General features: G+C 36.6%; 1 protein-coding gene across 3 annotated transcripts in view; it reads right to left on the reverse strand.

Moving 5' to 3' along the window:
- The window catches only part of MNAT1 (MNAT1 component of CDK activating kinase), a 207789-nt gene continuing 189278 nt past the window's right edge, over positions 1-18511 (reverse strand). For 2 of the 3 annotated variants that reach the window (XM_055435772.2, XM_055435774.2), the window contains one exon: positions 1-462. In XM_055435772.2, the coding sequence (XP_055291747.1) occupies positions 342-462 (121 nt within the window). In that variant the 3' untranslated portion in view covers positions 1-341. Of the gene's footprint in view, positions 463-14208; positions 14279-18511 lie in introns of all 3 variants that reach the window. The other variant, XM_088839554.1, reaches the window with a different exon arrangement.

Genomic DNA, 18511 nt, shown 5'->3' on the forward strand with positions numbered 1-18511 from the left:
TTAATATAAAGTCTAGCTTTATTTTTTAAAAGATTTTACAAGTCTGTCAACCTCAAACTCACATAGGTGAATTATTCATATCTTCCATCAGATGAGGCTTACAGCTTCAATCCTGCTCAGAAAAATATAAGTAAAAAGTAAATCTTTTCCACAAATATTTATCCACTATATTACCCAGCTTAGTTCTGAAAATTTCTCTCTATAAATACTTTAACACAGCTGCTAGTGGTAGGACTGCTGTTGTGCAGCTGCACATGGCTATAATTTTACAAGTCTGCCTTACTTTTGCTAGCTCTCTGGTTCGGCTCCAAGGTCCAGATCTTATAGGGGAGAAATAAAGGTTAACTGGGCTGCCAGAAAAGCCCACTGAATGCATCCTGTAGTGCTCTGTGACAAGCCAGAGAAGAAGTATAGCCTCCAGCAAGGTCCTGTGGAGAGGCAGCTCTGACATGGTTTAAATACCTACAACAAAACAGAAAGTGTGGCGTTAACATAGAAAGCACATGTAAACTGGTAACACTTTAAAAAGCAACAGTAAAACTGATTCAAAAGTCAAATTCTAGGACTGAAATGTTCAGACTTTATAAATGCATTGTTATCTTTTAAAAGGAAACTTACCAACTCTAAATTATAAAGCGAATTACATTAAGATCTAAAAACAGCTCTGAAGGATTCTTCAAAAATAATACTTGCCATTAAAACGTTCCATATTCCCAATTTTCAGAACTAATTTATTTTGCTGGCTATTGTTTGGGTACCTTACTGCTGCTATCCTTCCTGGCATACACTTAATAAATAAATGCACCTCATAATACTACTGTATTACTAAAATTTTACATAAATACTGAATAAATATGTTCTGGAAGTAAATACCAAAACAAGTGATAAAGGGGAGAGAATATACTAGTTATTTCAAAATTACTTCAATATTACAAAAACATATTGTCTCCCTCCTACAGAAAAGGAAATCTTAGAAAACTACATCCAAGAAATCTCTGAGACAGCCTGAGTTCAAAAGAATGTCTCCATTAGTAAATACAGAAGAGTCTTGATTAAATCTCAAAAGACTGTTACACACATGTTATTTAGCGATTAAAACTTTCTGCTTTGATAAAGGTATACAAACAGGCCTTAGAATGGGATAATCCTAGCTAAAGAGGGAAAACTTGTTAGCATGACTACCAGCACTGTCAGAAAACAAATATTTCCAGCTTTGCTTTAATGCCTAGTTTAAGAAACCACATTGTTTCTTCAGGCCTCAGGAAGTAAAGCAGCTTCACCCACTTTAGAATTACGGGTATAGCAAATGAATAAATCAGGTACCAGAACATTTTAATAACTTGGAAACTTTTCTATTCTCATTCATTCAGACTTCCTGTGTGTCAAAGTCTTGATGCATGAGCAACTTATTATTTCTAACATAATAACAAGTCTGTTTTTCATTTGTACCCATGTTTAATAAGCTTGTGTGATTAAAAAATATATGGCAATATAAAAGACCAAATAGAAAAAGTGGTCAAAGTAAGACACAGCATAAGCTCCTGGAACTGGCTATAATTTATTCACACTGCCACAAATCAAGGTGTTAACTCAATTCTTTGCTTCTCCACCAAAGGTGAAAAAGGAAAGTGAAAGGTGAAAGGAAATTAATATTTATTGAGCAACAATTTCCAAACTTTTTTTTTCTTTTTTTTCAAACTTTTTTGACAGTATATTTATAGCAGTAAAAATATTTGAGCATGCATCTCCAAAATTTGTATACTTGTTTAAAATTATACACATAAAGTATTAATATATACTATTAGTATATTAAGTGTTAAATATATATCATAGTATATATATGGGCTTCCCTGATGGCTCAGACGGTAAAGAATTTGCTTGCAAAGCGGGAGACCCAGGTTGAATCTCTGGGTCAGGAAGATTCCCTGGAGAAGGAAATGGAAACCCACTCCAGTATTCATGCCTGGGAAATCCCATGGACAGAGGAGCACAGTGGGCTACAGTCCATGAGGTTGCAAAGAGTAGGACATGACTGAATGACTTTCACTTTTTTTTTTTACCATCTGATGGCTCCAATGGTAAAGAATCTGCCTGCAATGCAGGAGACCCAGGTTCAATCCTTGGGTCAGGAAGATGCCCTGGAGAAGGGAATGGTCACCTACTCTGGTATTCTTGCTTGGAGAATTCCATGGACAGAGGAGCCTGGTCCATAGGATTGCAAAAAGTCAGACACTACTGAGCTACTAACACTTTCACTTTTCATAGTATATATACACATAATATATTAGTAAGTATATTATTATATATATATATATATATGAATTAAAACATTTAAAGGATGAAATTAAAATATTTAAATGAAAGTTCTAATACTTTCTCTTTATATCCTATCTTACATGTCCTGATGGGATGCATCCCACTTTGGATTGTTATTAAACAGTCGTTGTCAAACTCTTGATATAACCTTGGGTCCCATAGGATTTAAATGGGAATTCACCAAACCTAATACATGGCCATAAAAGTATGTGCTTATTACCTTCCAGGATAAAATAAAATGTTCATTGTTAGGACTCTGACGCATGAAAAATAAGTGTTAAATCACCTCAGAAAGTAAAAATTAACCTGGAACAACATAAAATCAATTTCTCTTCACCAAGAAATAACTATCACACAAATAACAATAACACACAAATAATAAGTGAATAATATTTTTACAGGTATCTTGGAAGCAAAATCTTCCATTCCTGATACAAGTGTCAAGCTAAGTTTTATCCATATCCCAGATAATGTTGTATCACCCTTTTCCCTTTCCTCAGACCTGCAAAAGCACTCTTAGCTCCAATGGCTGTTTGGCCAAGGCAAAATTCAAGTACCACAGTAGAATGTGTCAACCTTACAAAGCCAACCACCATAAATGAAGAACTGTTTTTCATAACTGAATACAAACCACTGTGCAACTAGCTGTTTTAATTCATCACATTTTGGTACAACTTGTTTCTGGGAAAGTTGAGTCATACCATCTCTGGCTTGGCAATTCAAGCATAAACTTGCAGTGTACATACAGCTTTTTACATGTTATCCTGAGAAACCTGAAACAGCTGCACTGCTGGCAGGGAAACACAGGAACACCAGTAAAATATCCAAAACAGTTGCATCTTTTAATTTATGACTGTGCAGTTTCCATAAAGAGTATATAAAACAGTTCAACTTTTTATAGGTAAAATGTAATAAACAGTCATACTCATTGATGTCATAAATGAGAGTTTAAAAGTTTATTTAAAATGATTAACTAGTGTTTGAAAATAGTATTTCTTGAACACAGTCATAATCTAGAGCAATGAGCAAATATTTTTAAACTTGAGTTATTAATGCTAAGTTGTAGATTCTCACTGCCAACATCAAGTCCATTAAAACTTCTTTGCATAGCATTGAAAACAATGCATTTCTCTTCTAGCAAATCACTGACATTAAACATATCTGTAAGCATGATTCTTTAAAGATCTGCTTACTTACATTGCTGTTTTTGACCTCCAGGGCTGTAGCTGCACAAAACAGTTATTGTTAAATATTTCAACCTATTTTCTCCATGGCAATCTACATTAATTTCAATTTTAAAAAATAAAACCGGCCACTTTTGTTTTTCAACTGTGGGCTATTTTTCTAAGTATCTTAAGTTCTTAAACCCTTTAATTATTGTGGTATACCAAAGAATTTTGAAGGATCTGCAACATTAAAACCACACAATGAGAATTTAGTGTTTTGCCTACTTTTTCACAGTAATCCACATCTGTGTTGTTTTAATTCTTTCATGACCGTTACAAGTACATCACTGAATAGGATTCCTGGGGTTTCTGGCAGAGGTCAGTATCATTTCATGTACACCTTTATACAATAGAATGAGGAAGAAGTCTTAGCCAAATTTATTTCCAAAAGTCAAGCTCAGTTGGATTTTGGAGCCTGGAGGTAATTGCTCTTACTATTTAGCCAATCCCAGGACAGTATTTCTGTTTTTCATGGGTTTATTTTAAATACCTGTAAATCTTATAAGCAGAAACCAGGAAAGAAAAAAAGGAGGTTTGCTTATTTTGGTACCTATACCTTATTTTTACTGAAAGCAAACTAAATTCAAAGATTTAAAAATCATACCTTTGATTATTTTCTTAAATAAGGCTAAAAAAAAAGTATGTTTTCAAAAGCATGTCTATGATAATTCCTATACAAAGGGCATCTTATGCCTTCATTTACACTACATTTAAAGGTGCCTTCCTTTGCCATTACCCATCAAAATCTCTTTCAAACAGACTGTGGAGAAGGGGGTGGAAAAGGAGGGAATGGATCCTGAGAGGGGAGTAAGAAAGGATTAAGCATTAGAAAATCACCCTTGAAAGTCTGTTCCTGAACTTTGATTTCCTACACTGTCATTTTCTTCTGTTACATTTAGCAGCTTTTGCTCCCAGAGAAGGTGGTATAATTTACACTTAGCTTCAGAAAGACTTCATTTTCTCAGTTCTTTAACATAAGAGAGCGCCTCTGAAATTACTCTTTTACTATTTCCCTTCCTTTAAAAGCCCTATACTGACCATATGGCTGAAGTCTAGGACTCAGCTCATTTTAGTGCTATGCAACAGCTCTTTGAGTTCTCAGCTAGGGGCAGAGGGCAGGGGGTGTCACTCAGAACGAAGAGGCAGCACTCTTTCCCTCCAGTCATAACTCCCTCATGAAAACCCGTGAAATGCTTTGCCTCCAGAGAATCAAAGAATCTCAGAATTTAAATTAAAACGAAAATATGAAGTTCATATTAGTTTCCTCCTCCTCAAATTACCAGGCCCTACAGAGAGTTTAAAAAAAAAAAGTCCAACTTTTTAACTCTACTGAGTTATAAACTTGGACTGGTTCAAACTAAGAAAAGGCATGAATAAACTCTAGAGACTAAGACTTTCTTTTTACAAGGTGGCCCATTTTTTAAAGTCTGCATTTAAAGCCATCATACGTTAAAAAGACCACTTCCAAGTAGTTCTGCCTCCCAATCTACAAAACTCAAATCTAAGTACCATTAAAAGATCAGCCAACAGATCTCAGCTGTCAAGACCAAGAGCTCTTGTAAGAAATTCAGACAAAGCTATAAAAGATTTACCTTAACAACCTGAAGTCTATCTCGAGATTTATAAACAATCAGAGCAACAACATGCTCAGACAATTATCACTAAAATGCAGAAATATTATAAAAACTGAAATTAGTGCTCAGGTGTCCTAATCCAATCACAATGTCAGAAAAACAGAGGAAATGTCCACAGAGAGAAACTGATGACTGTGTATATTCTAAGATAAATGGAGAAAGCGCTACAAATCAGAATAACTGTCCATAATTCTGAGGGCAGTTTAGTCATAAAAACATGTGGCTTCATGAACTCCAACCAAAAAAAACAAACTTCCATAGTCATGATTGAATTTATTATCTTTATTATCTATTCTTCACTTTATTATCTAGACAATAACTTGAATAAACTTATTAAAGCTGATCTCTAATTTACAATAATATAACTGGGAATTAAGTGACCAATTATTCCAGACATTTAGACCACATGAACAACAAAGCTCAGATTTGGGAACTAAAAGCCACAAGGTGCCCAAGTAAGAGATAATTACAGATTGCTCAGGTAAGTCTTTTTGAATTATAACAAATAAATTATACAATTTATTACTATCAAAGAACACATTTAAAACCTAAAACTCAACATTTAAAAAAACTAAGATCATGGCATCCAGTCCCAACACTTCTTGGCAAATAGATGGGGAAACTATGGAAACATAACTGAGTTTATTTTCTTGAGCTCCAAAATCACAGTAGATAGTGACTGCAGCCATGAAATTAAAAAACACTTGCTTCTTGGAAGAAAAGCTGTGACCAACCTAGACAGCATATTAAAAAGCAGAGACATTACTTTACCAACAAAGGTCCATATTGTCTAAGCTATAGTTTTTCCATTAGTTATGTATGGATGTGAGAGTTGGACTATAAAGAAAGCTGAGAGCCAAAGAATTGATGCTTTTGAACTGTAGTGTTGGAGAAGATTCTTTAGAGTCCCTTGGACTGCAAGGAGATCAAACCAAAGGAAATCAGTCCTGAACATTCATTGGAAAGACAGATGCTAAAGCTAAAGCTCCAATACTTTGGCCACCTGATATGAAGAACCGACTTATTGGGAAAGACCCTGAAGCTGGGAAAGATTTAGGCAGGAGGAAAAGGGGACGACAGAGGATGAGATGGTTAGATGGCATCACCAACTCAATGTACATGAGTTTGAGCAAGCTCTGGGAGTTGGTGACGGACAGGGAAGTCTGGCGTGCTGCAGTCCATGGGGTCACAAAGAGTTGGACACAACTGAGCAACGGAACTGAACTGAACTGAAAGAACACACTAGTTATTTTAAGTCAAGGTAGCTATTACTGAAAGTTAATACAGCTAAATAGTGAAAGCAGTATTTCCTTGATTTGCATGTGAACTACTTGAAAACATAGAAGATATAGCCCGTTCTAGTTTATCTAATGTAATGTTTTACTATGATTTTCATGCTAGTAACAGATGTGTGTTGGAAGTTTTATCACATCTTTATAAAAGAAGAAAGAGCAATTTTTCTCCAAGTGTCGAGCAGGTAAAAAGGGAAAAATTCATATGTAAGCAGCTCATTCATTCTTAAAAAAACAAACAAAAAAATTACTCAGTATCTACTATTTGCCAGGTTTTGAAGCCATGCTCTCATGAAACTTATAATTCAGTAGGAGAAAAAAAAAAAAGGATGTTAAATATCATGAAAAAGAAAGACATGGCTCTATGGGTGTGGATAAAAAGGGAAACCAACATGAACAAGTTTAGAAAATGAAATTAGAGTTAAGTTTAGATCCAAAGGATGAGGAAGAGTTAGTAAGCAGGGCAAAAGGAGTAGAGAAATAGTCCAGCAGAGGGAAGAACTTAGGTGAAGCAGTAAGAAGCCACGGCACATATTGAGAATACAAGGAAAAGGTCACTACAGCTCAGGATGAGGCTAGAGATGTAGGCAGAAAGTACCCAAAGCAAGGCCTTATGGAAACGTTAAGAACTGTGAATTTTATTCAAAGAGCAATGGGAAGCCACTGAAAAGTTGTTAGGAAGCTGGTAATCTAAATAGGCTAGTTTGGCAGCACAGTGGATTAGAGAAGCAGTTGACTGCAGAGACACTCCTTATCAGAAAGCTTCTCTATTCCAAGCTTGAGAAGTGCTGCCTGAATTAGAGTGGTGGCAGTGGAAATAAAGGAAAGTACTAGTTCAAGGGTTTTCCCTGATAGCTCTGTGGTAAAGAATACGCTGCTGATGCAGGAGATGCAGAAGACTGGGGTTCGATCCCTGGGTCAGGCAGATAGATGCCTTGGAGGAGGAAATGGCAACCCACTCCAGTATTCTTGCCTGGAAAATTCCATGGACAGAGAAGCCTGGCAGGCTATAGTCTGGGGGGGGGGGGGGGCGCAGTCGCAAAGAGTCAAACACAACTGAGTGACTGAGTGCACAGCACGCTCTAGTTCAAGAGATATTTAAACATCAACTGAATATGGGAGAACGGAAAGGGAAGCACTTCCAACTGTCTACTCAATTTCCAGCTCTCTAGTCTCGTAGAAAAAGAAAGATGCCCTCACAGAGATAATGGAAAACTGGAAGAGAAGCAAATTGCAGTGGGACAAGAGAGAAGGGGAAAACTGTGAGTTTAATTTTGGACTTGAGTCTGAAGTGATTATATATAAGAAAAACACGAGTTGAGACACAGAGCAGTAGCTGGATATGTGGGCCAAGTACTAAGAATAAAATTATGGAATGAACATAATTTGGGAGTTATAAGTATGTAGATGGTATTTGAAACCAGAAGAGTGAATTCTTAATATTTAAGGAGAGGAGACAGGATGAGAAGGGAAAGGACTGAGGCAAAGGCCTAGAGGACTACAGTGTATAACTGTATGACAAAAGAAGCTGTGGTGGTTAATTTTACATGTCAACATAAAATTACGTTGAATAAGCCAAAGGGCACCCAGATATCTGGCTTACCATTACTTCTGCATGTGTCTAAGTATACCCCATATCTTCCCTTAGACTTACAAAGAAGGTAGATGCAAGAGATACATAAATCACTTGGAAAAGAATCAGAACCTGCTACTTGTGCCTCTCCCTTCTTGTAATTTTAAGGAGATAATAATAGCAAAGGCAGAAAACCTATTAGATTTCTCCATCTAGGGGCTCCAAGGGGCCTACTCATAGTACTTATAGCAGCAGTGTTTCTCACAGCAAAAGAACAACAGGAAGAGCCCAAGTGAATACTGATAGGAGAACGGACAAATTGTTAAAATGATAATCGTCATATTCAGGGTGATTGAATCTCTGATGTTAGGTGGAAACACAGTGGGAGTAAGAGAAAGGCACACAGGTAGTTTCAACAGCACTGATTATGCGCCATCTCATAAGTTAATAAGTAGAATTCAAAATACAAGACTTGAAGGAGTAGAGGGGAGAGAAGCAATGAGAAGGGAAACAATTCAGCAACTGTTTTACTATTACTCTTTGTAAAGTATATATACTATGTAATTTCTATGTATGAAATATTTCATTTGAAAAAGAGTGGTACAAAATATAGTCACAACCACAGCTGCCATTAATCCAGTCAACAATCTGCCTGGAAACACTAAACCATCTCTAGTTGACCTTGATTTCACCAAATATTACTAATTATAGCTACTAGATTCCACTTGTAATAATTCATGTTAATGATAATAATCTGTCTTAAAGTATATATAATACCAAAACATGCTACATTCATATTATTCTTTCCATTGTTTTAGTGCACTCCCTCCTGGTTTCCATGCAAAGTCAATACATTAAGATAAGAAAGTAAGTCAGATTTATCTGGAAAAATTATTTGAAGATTACATATATAAATAGCAGGGCCAAGTATTGATCAGTAGTTAAAAAGCTGATCTACTAAAGCAGCAGAAACAAAGTGATGGGTGAAATCAGTTAAGTGGTCAATGAGACTTCAGCCAAAGCCCTGACAATCTGGAATATTTCCCCACAATAATGCAGCAAATTTCTATTTCTTTATTAGTATGAAACATACTGGAATGGTACTAAGGCTAACAGCCTAGATGTAGAAACCAAATTCAATTCCTCTCCTCATTAAGTACCCTCCTAAGTTTGCAAAAGGAAAACGCTCCCCATTGCTGTGGTTTTCTGCTGACTACAGACTCTAAGTTAAATATAAAATCATGTCAGTCTTCTTCCCTGTACCATTTCCCTCTTTGTCCCTGTACCACATAAATATATAAAGACATCACGGTTTAGTAGAAAGGACAAAGAGTTTAGAAATAGATGCATCATGGTTTGCATCCCTCCTTGGACAATTACTAATATCATGATTTGGAAAGTTCTTTTATTTTTCAAACCTCATCTTTTTCCCCCCTATAAAAGGGAGACAATAATACCTCATATTATTTTCTAGAAGGTTAAACTATATATATATATATATATATGTAAAGCATACAGCACAGAAAAGACATTTGATAAAGGATATATAAACCATACAGCACAGAAAAGACATTTGATAAAGTACAGGGTCCATGTCAACCTACATATTCTTTGACGCTATTAAGACAAAGTAACCTTTCATAAGGAATAGGCCTTTCACAGCCCAAATTTCCAAAGCCTTTACCTTCCACTAATCAACATGTACTTCCTTCCAACAGAAACCTTCATCTGCTCTCATATCTACTCCAAAAATAACAATATTGCCTTCTCTCTTCCCCTTTTTTTACTATAGCCCAATTATGAAGATCCAAGTGGGGGTTTTGGTTTTGATTTTTTAAATTAGACAGATTAGTGGACCTTCCTTGGTGGTCCAGTGGTTACGATTCGGCACTTCCCTTGTAGGGTATGCAGGTTCAATCCTTGTTCTGGGAACTAAGATCCCACATGCCATGCAGCACAGCCGAAACAAAACTAAATAAATCTTAAATAAATAAGACAAATGAGAGTATTCCTGCTTGCTAATCTTTTATCACAGGGTAATAGAGCTACCCAATGAGGCTAATACCTACATGTTAAAAGACAAATAGGAAAATTTTACATACATACATATATAATACATATAATACATTTATATATTCACAAACATATGTGCAGATCTATATTTCATAAATCCTATTCACACCCTAGAATATCTGATTTCAAAAGTTCAATTGCTGTATTATTTCCACCCTCACTACCGTTTCTTCCTCTTATTCTTCATATCCCACTCCTATGAACTGACCCTTGCTCTGTCCTTGCCCTCCTCAACATCCTCCTCCAGGCTCTCTACATCTGGAGACAGTCTCCAGCTGTGAAATGTGAAATGCTCTTAGTCTCTGGTTTCCATAACAATACCTGTAATTTGGACCACACTTCTAACTGCTTTGACACTTGATTCTCCAAATTTCTCTTCTTCAACCTGCTTCCTAATTTACTGGTTTTCTTTTTAACTGACTTCCTCTTCTCCTATTCTGGATTCCATCTCTGAAACGCATGGCTTCATTCACCACCCCTGTTCTAAATACTAAACCCTATGGTTCGATAAAATTTTTGCCTATTTGCCCTTTTGTCCCTGTATTTGTGTCTCACACTATAAATTTAATATTTTCATAGTTGAACTCATCTTACTTTACAAACCTACCCCTCTGTGTCTCTTATTCCTCTTAATAGTTTCATTGTAGTCCTAATGTCATTTTGGATCCTCTTTCTCCCCCATACGAATGAGAAATCTGTATCACAGTATCTCTCTACAAACATCTATTTACCTCTCACATAATCTTCATTGCCACTGTGCTTACCTTATTTCAGCTCCTTAGTATCTCTTTCATGGATTACTGCTAAAAGTCTCTTAACTGAGCTCCCTATTTCCAGTATGGTCTACTCACACCATACCTCTGTTTAGGTTGTTTCATTATTTTGGGATGACCTCCCCACTGCCTGTCTTCCTAAGCCATGGTTTAAATATCAGTCCCTCAATTCTGAACAGAGACATGAGAAGCTTCCCTATGCAACAAAGAAATATTTACACGTAGAATATATACTATAACAAATGAAAATAAACAACTAAGTTTAAAAGCAAGAAAACGCTCAAGTGCCAGAAATTACAGTGGAACACAAAGTCAGAACATGAGCTGAAGTTCAGGAAAGTGCTGGGTCCCAGTGATTTGACATCTACACAGGAACAGATGACAGACTATAGTCTTGACAGAGGTAGGAAGCTAGAACTTGGTTTGGCTCCCTCCATATAAACTGAACGCACAAAATGCTGTCCATCCCATCTGTAAAACAATTTACAGGGAAATTCTGCTTATTGACCTGGGACAGTTGTTAGGGGCATCGGCCAAAAATAATTCATACATGAGAAATCATAATACCCAAGCCTACTTTATCCCTAGGAAATTAAGAACAGTAATTGGTCCAGATTCAGTTAAGCCAATAGGACCTTGGCAGAAGCAAATGTGAATCTCTACATCAGCATGCTTCCACAATCCAAGGCTCACAGGAAAGCAACTCCAACTAAAAAGAGTTCATAGTTAAAAAAGAATAAAAGAAATGAAGCTCATTTATAAAAAGTCAGAAGACACAAACAACCAATGGCAAGACTAACACTCAAACACGTGGCTAAGAGAAACGGAAAGAAGCATTAAAGGAAGCATGTTTCACGTCAAAAGAGATGAAGAATGAAATAACGCCTCAAGACAAGAAAAACATAAAAAGAATACACGTTCTCTTTTTAAAAAGCTCCATCAGCTATAATGAACAAAAGTATCACTGGACAGATTAAGCGGCTGATTATCCACAGACAGACAGAAAATAAGTAAACTGGAATTCCACACATGTGGAAAACACAAAAAATTTAGCAGAGCTGAAAAAGATGGAAAACGTGGAAGAAGCACTAAAGGAGATAGCAAGATGAAAATTGGGAAGAGCAAAAATTGGGAAGATATTTCAGCAAGATGAAAATTGGGAAGAGCATCTTTCCGATGGGAAGAGCAGGATATGAGGGGTAAAGAGCGAAAAACACTACCACTGCCACCACAAAATGATAACAAAAAAATAAAGGATAACAGAAGGGGAAGTCTAAGATTAAAGCATTCTAAAAGGCCTTTGTTCTGTTCAAAAGGGAGAGAGATGTTACCTTTAGACTTCTGAAAAATAATACCTGTTAATTATATTTATTTATTCTCTGTACTTCTCCATGTTTAAATTATTTAACAACATTTTTAGATGCAACCTCCTCTAAATTATCAGGTAGAATTATTCCTCCTACTCTGAATTTGCACAGCACTTTGTCTCTGCCTCTCTTGTAAGTATCACGGCTCTTTATACACTTTACATATTCTCTTTGAGATAAATTTCTTGAAAGCAAGATAAATATCTACTCACTAAACAACCATCGTTTTTAAAAAAATCACCTGGACTTTTAAGTAGAGGGTAAAAAACTTTTGAAACTAAATCAACATTCTTGTTATTTAAAGATCTAAAGAATGGTCATGAAAATAGGTGTCAAGTAAAAATATACAGGACATGAAAAGAGTTATCACCACAAATTATGAAGCTGTGGAGCAAGATGACAGAAGATTAAATGGAAGACAGGCTGTGTACATCATTTACAGAGGAAGACAGGAAGGTTTCCTGGAAATCAGAAGATGTCTACAATAATGACAAAGATGGGCATAATGTAGAGTGTAAAATGACATTATTTCGGGCTTCCCTGATGGCTCAGTGGTAAAGAATCTGCCTGCCAATACAGGAGACACAGGTTCGATCCCTGATCAAGAAAGACTCTAAACGCTTGCTCCAAAACTATTGAGCCTGTGTTCTAGAGCCCAGGAGCTGCAACTACTGAGCCCACATGCTGCAACTACTGAAGCCTGTGCCCTCGAGTCGGTGGCTCCATGACAAGAGAAGCTAAAACACAATGAGAACAATGAGAAGCCAAAACACAATGAAAACAATCCAACTAGAGTAGCCCCCACTCGCCACAACTAGAGAAAACTACGAGCAGAAACAATGACCCAGGACAACCAAAAATAAATAAATTTTAAATATTGTTTTTTAAAAAAGACATTATTTAAAATTAAAATATTCATATTTTCATAAATAGGTATATTTGAAAATTGCTTTGAGATTTTATTATCCTCTGTATCATATGCTGAACTCTCAACATGTTAACCAGTTTTATACTCAAAGATACATACTATAATGGGGCAAAGCTATAAATGCAAAGGAAAACAAGAAATTCAAACAGAAGTAGACACACCCAAAGCTAGATATTTTGTAAGATATTTATTTTTCCTTTCAAAGCACGTTCTCAAAAGTTCTATTTCATACACTGGAATCTGAATCATGTTGACAACTTCGATAAATCTCTAAAGCAAACAATAACAAGAAAAGACAAAGTCAAGTGGATAAAATAACTGATGTTTTTCTTAATTATGGAAAATTCTATTTTCCAGCAAGTAAAAACAGGTTCATAAAATATCTACTCAAGGGACCAGTGACTATAAGCAGTAAAATCTGAATAAAACTCCAGGAGTTCTGGTTTAATGCATAACAATTGCAAGTTTTTAAGAAGCATTTTTAATACTTAAGCACAGAAAACTTGCACTCTCTTCCAAAAGCAAAACCACAGCATCACTTTGGGAAAAAAAAATAATCTATGCCCATTATCATAAGTAATGTGCTAATGCAATCAATTTTTACCAAAACTGAAGTTTTTCTGGAATAGAATGCCTCAATAGATTAGTCAGTCAGTGGGTTAATACCATTCGGACTAAAAACTTCATGTTTAAAGAAAATATTTTCCTCTTATTTAAAAAATTATAGCCTTATTTTCAGTATTCTGATTTGCTTCCAGACTACATTCTTTAGCAATGCGTTATGCCTTTGCACATGCTGGTATAATATTTTAAATAAAAACATGTTTTAATCAGTTACATATGACTTATTTTGAAAATCATAAGTTTTTAAAGTTTAATTTTGCAAAACCGGCTTTAATAAACTATAAAACTTCTTTATAATTAAACACTTAAGATTTCTTATTTTATTACTTTAAAAGATTAAAGAAAGAAAGAAGCCCTGTTGTTTTCCTGAATTCTACCTTTTGGTAGAAAAATTATTTTTACCTGTCATTCCAGAGTTCACAAAACAAGCCAGATAAAACTCTTTATCTCCAGATCATGCTTTGAGGTGGACCTGCCATAATGAGTCAGCAAAAGTAAAAAAGAAGTAAAATATAAACTAAGATCATTCATGATATTTGTTGCTGTTGTTATTTAGTCACTAAGTCATGTTTGACTTTTTTGCTACCCCATGGACCCATCAAGCTCCCCTGTCCATAGGATTTCCAAGCAAGGATACCAAAGTGGGTTGCCATTTCCTCCTCTAGGGGATCTTCCTGACCCAGGGATTGAACCCACATCTCCTGCATTGCAGGCAGATTCTTAACTGCTGATCCACCAGAGAAGCCCCCATTCATGATATATTTTGTTCCTGACTAGCCTCCATTTATAAAACCTAATGTTTTGTGGAACTGAAGTTAATTTTATTTGAAATGATATAAAATAAATACCAAGGGAATTCAACCCCATCTTTTAAAGATACACTTAAAATTAACTCTACATGTGGTTACTGAAAATAAATTTTAAATGTTTTATAAAATAAATGAGAGGAATAGTGGGTAAAGATGGCATATAAGTAGTACAGTAAGGGTAGTAACACAGAACCCTAAAACTGGAAAGGAACATTAGAAATCATCTTCTCTCACCGTTCATTAACAAATAAAGCAAGCGAACCATGCCAAGACACAACTCTTCCCAGCAGCAGACGGGCACAGCTGGCCCTGTCTCAGGGCCCTGCAGACAGACACCTGAGGAGTGGGCGATACCCATCAGTGGGCTCGCAATTCCCTAGTGCCCCCAAGGCAGCACAACCAGCTGTGCTAGGAAATGGCACATCCACCAGCAACTAGCAGCCTGGACACAAGGTAGGGCCTGGCAGCCAACAGGCAAGGGGATAGTATTATCTACCAGTACACCTACAGTAGTCAACCCCTCCTCAACAGAAGAGCCTGTATACCAGTATAACAGCTTCTCCCAATATAGGAGGAGCCCTATAGCATATAACTCTGGTAACCAGAGAGGAGTGTGTTGCTGAGCCTCACAGGACATTTCCTAGTAAGACCACTTCTCCAAGATCAGGAAATATAACCAACCTACCTAATACATAGAAATAAAAACAGAATTAGACACAATGAGACAATGGAAGACTATGTTCCAAAAGAAGAAACAAGATAAAACCTCAGAAGAATTATGCAGAGTGAAAGAAAGCAATCTATCCCAAAGAGTTCAGGGTACTGATCATAAAGATGCTCAATAAACTGAGGAGAAAAATGGATGAGAACAGTGAGAAGTCTAATAGAGAACTAGAAAATATAAAGAAGAATCAAACAGCTGAAGAATACAGTAACTATAAGGAAAAAAAAAAAAACACACTGGAAGGAGTCAACAGTAGATTAAATGATAAAGAGGAATGAATTACTGAAGTGAAGGAAAAAGTAGTGAAAATCACAGAAGTGGAACATAAAAAAGAATAAATAATGTGGACAATTTGCTTTCCTGCTGGCTTAGCAGTAAAGAATCCACCTGCCAATGCAGGAGACGCATGTTCCATCCCTGGATCAGGAAGATTCCCCTGAAGGAAGATTACAAGATGTAATACACAACACAGGAAATATAGCCAATATTTTATAACTTTATATGCAGTACAATCTATAAAAATATCAAATTACTATGTTGTACACTTGAAACATATATAAGTCAATTATATATCCAAATAAAAGATCGTCTTTTTCCTGGCAAACAGCTCTAAACATAAGTCAAAGTACCTGATTCTTTTCTTACATAGTAAGTTTTTCATGATACATTATAGATTCAGAAAATTGATTTTTTTAAAACATAGAAATGCTACCTATGTCTTAGAAAACATTTCTGAACATAGTAGGTGGCTATTGTTTTGAAATCCCCTTATTTCTAAAGTTTACCTTGAACAGACAGTATACTGCTGAGACCCGATGAGTGAAAGCACTTGAGCCTAAAGGATGCTATTAAGTGGTACTTAGTAGCTTTGAAACTCTGATTCATATCTTCACATTAGCTCCTTAATTGCAATGACTGAATTTTTCATTAGGTGACCAAATATTTATTTTATTGGCTTTGGGAAACTGTTATAATTGTATTTACAGTAAAAATTTTCTGAAGATTTAGTCGCTCACAGTGACGAAAGCCTTAACACTCAATAGCTATGTTTGTGTGAAAACTCCTTGAGTCCTCATTATTTATTTTTTTCTATGAATAGTTAAGACAATAAAATGGTTCTCAGCACAAGTCAGAAAATCAGAGATAATTCCTCATAAAAAATTATTAGTGCTAGAAACCACAACTGAAGTGCCTGGCTTTACCAGAACTTAGACAATTTGCAGTTTTGTAATTCTAAGGAATCAGGAGAAAATCAGCTTTTATGCTAGTATAAATCAATATACTCTGCAAATTTTAAAAAACGGTCATATGTTGGCTAATTCGGGCAAATGTTTTAGATATTACCAAAACAGGAAACTAAAGCTCTCACATTTAATATTTTTAAAATAGCACAGCATGCTCAAATCAACGTTTCATATGTAATGGAGTACACAAATGTCTGTCAATGTGTTACAAGTAAACAGAAATGAAACTCAAATATTTAACTAACTATATGGCATAAGAGAGGGAAGTCCTACAAAAGATAGAAATAACCTAACATTCATTAGAGATATTCAGACACTGAATATGGTTAAGAATATCTATTAAATAACTCTGCATTTCTACATAAAATAACATTTTATAAAAAACAATCAAGACCATAAAATGTCAAACATTATAAGTACTGTAGTAATTATGTGATAAGGATGTTTTAACATTGCAGAATCATAATAGTACATTACATGCAGCGCTGGAGCCACTGGAGCAACTCTGAGGAGATACCCCACATCCAAGGGCAGAGGAGAAGCCCAAGCAAGACAGTAGAAGGGGCAAAATCGTGTTTACCAAACCCCACACCTGCCAGAGATGCTCAGAGGGCTCAAACATACTTTGTGTGCAACAGGATCCAGCGACCCCACGGAGACTGAGGCAGAACAGTGTTTGAGTATCTCCTGAGGAGGTACGGGTCAGCAGTGGACTGCTGCAGGGGCAGGGGCTCTGGGTGCAGTAGACCTGGGTACGGCATAAGCCCTCTTGGATGAGGTTGCCATTAACACCACCACAGAGCCGCCAGAACTTACACAGGACTGGGGAAACAGGCTCTTGGAGGGCACAAACCTTGTGTGTACCAGGACCCGACTCCCATCAAGAAGCTTCCACAAGCCTCTTATCCTTCTCCATCAGAGGGCTGACAGAATGAAAACCACAATCACAGAAAACTAAGTAATCTGATCACATGGACCACAGCCTTGTTTAACTCAATGAAACTATGAGCCATGCTGTACAGGACCACCCAAGACAGACAGGTCATGGAGGAGAGTTCTGACAAAATGTGCTCCACTGGAGAAGGGAATGGCAAACCACTTCAGTATTCCTGCCTTGAGAACCCCATGAACAGCATGAAAAGGCAAAAAGTTAGAACACTGAAAGATGAACTCCCCAGGTCGGTAGGTGCCCAATATGCTACTGGAGTTCAGTAGAGAAATAACTCCAGAAAGACTGAAGAGACAGAACCAAAGCAAAAACAACACTCAATTGTGGATGTGACCAGTGATGAAGTAAAGTCCTATGCTGTAAAGATCAATACTGCATAGGAATCTGGAATATAAAGTCCATGAATCAAGGCAAATTGGAAGTGGTCAAATAGGAGACGGCAAGAGTGAACATCGACATTTTAGGAATCAGCGAACTAAAATGGACTGGAATGGGTGAATTTAACTCAGATGACCATTTTATCTACTACTGTGGGCAGGAATCCCTTAGAAGAAATGGAGTAGCCATCATAGTCAACAAAAGAGTCCAAAATGCAGTACTTGGATGCAATCTCAAAAATGACAGAATGATCTCTGGAAACTGCAATACTTTGGCCACCTCATGTGACGAGCTGACTCACTGGAAAAGACTCTGATGCTGGGAAAGGTTGGGGGCGGGAGGAGAAGGGGACGACTGAGAATGAGATGGCGGGATGGCATCACCGACTCTGTGGACATGAGTTAGAGTGAACTCCGGGAGTTGGTGATGGACAGGGAGGCCTGGCGTGCTGTGATTCATGGGGTCGCGGAGAGTCGGATACAACTGAGCGACTGAACTGAACTGAACTGATCTCTATTCATTTCCAAGGTAAACCGTTCAATACCACAGTAATCCAAGTCTATGTCCCAACCAGTAATGCTGAAGAAATTGAAGTTGAATG

Source organism: Moschus berezovskii, chromosome 9 (assembly GCF_049115385.1).
Source record: "Moschus berezovskii isolate FMDL1 chromosome 9, NW_MosBer_1.0, whole genome shotgun sequence".
Lineage (NCBI taxonomy): Eukaryota > Metazoa > Chordata > Mammalia > Artiodactyla > Moschidae > Moschus > Moschus berezovskii.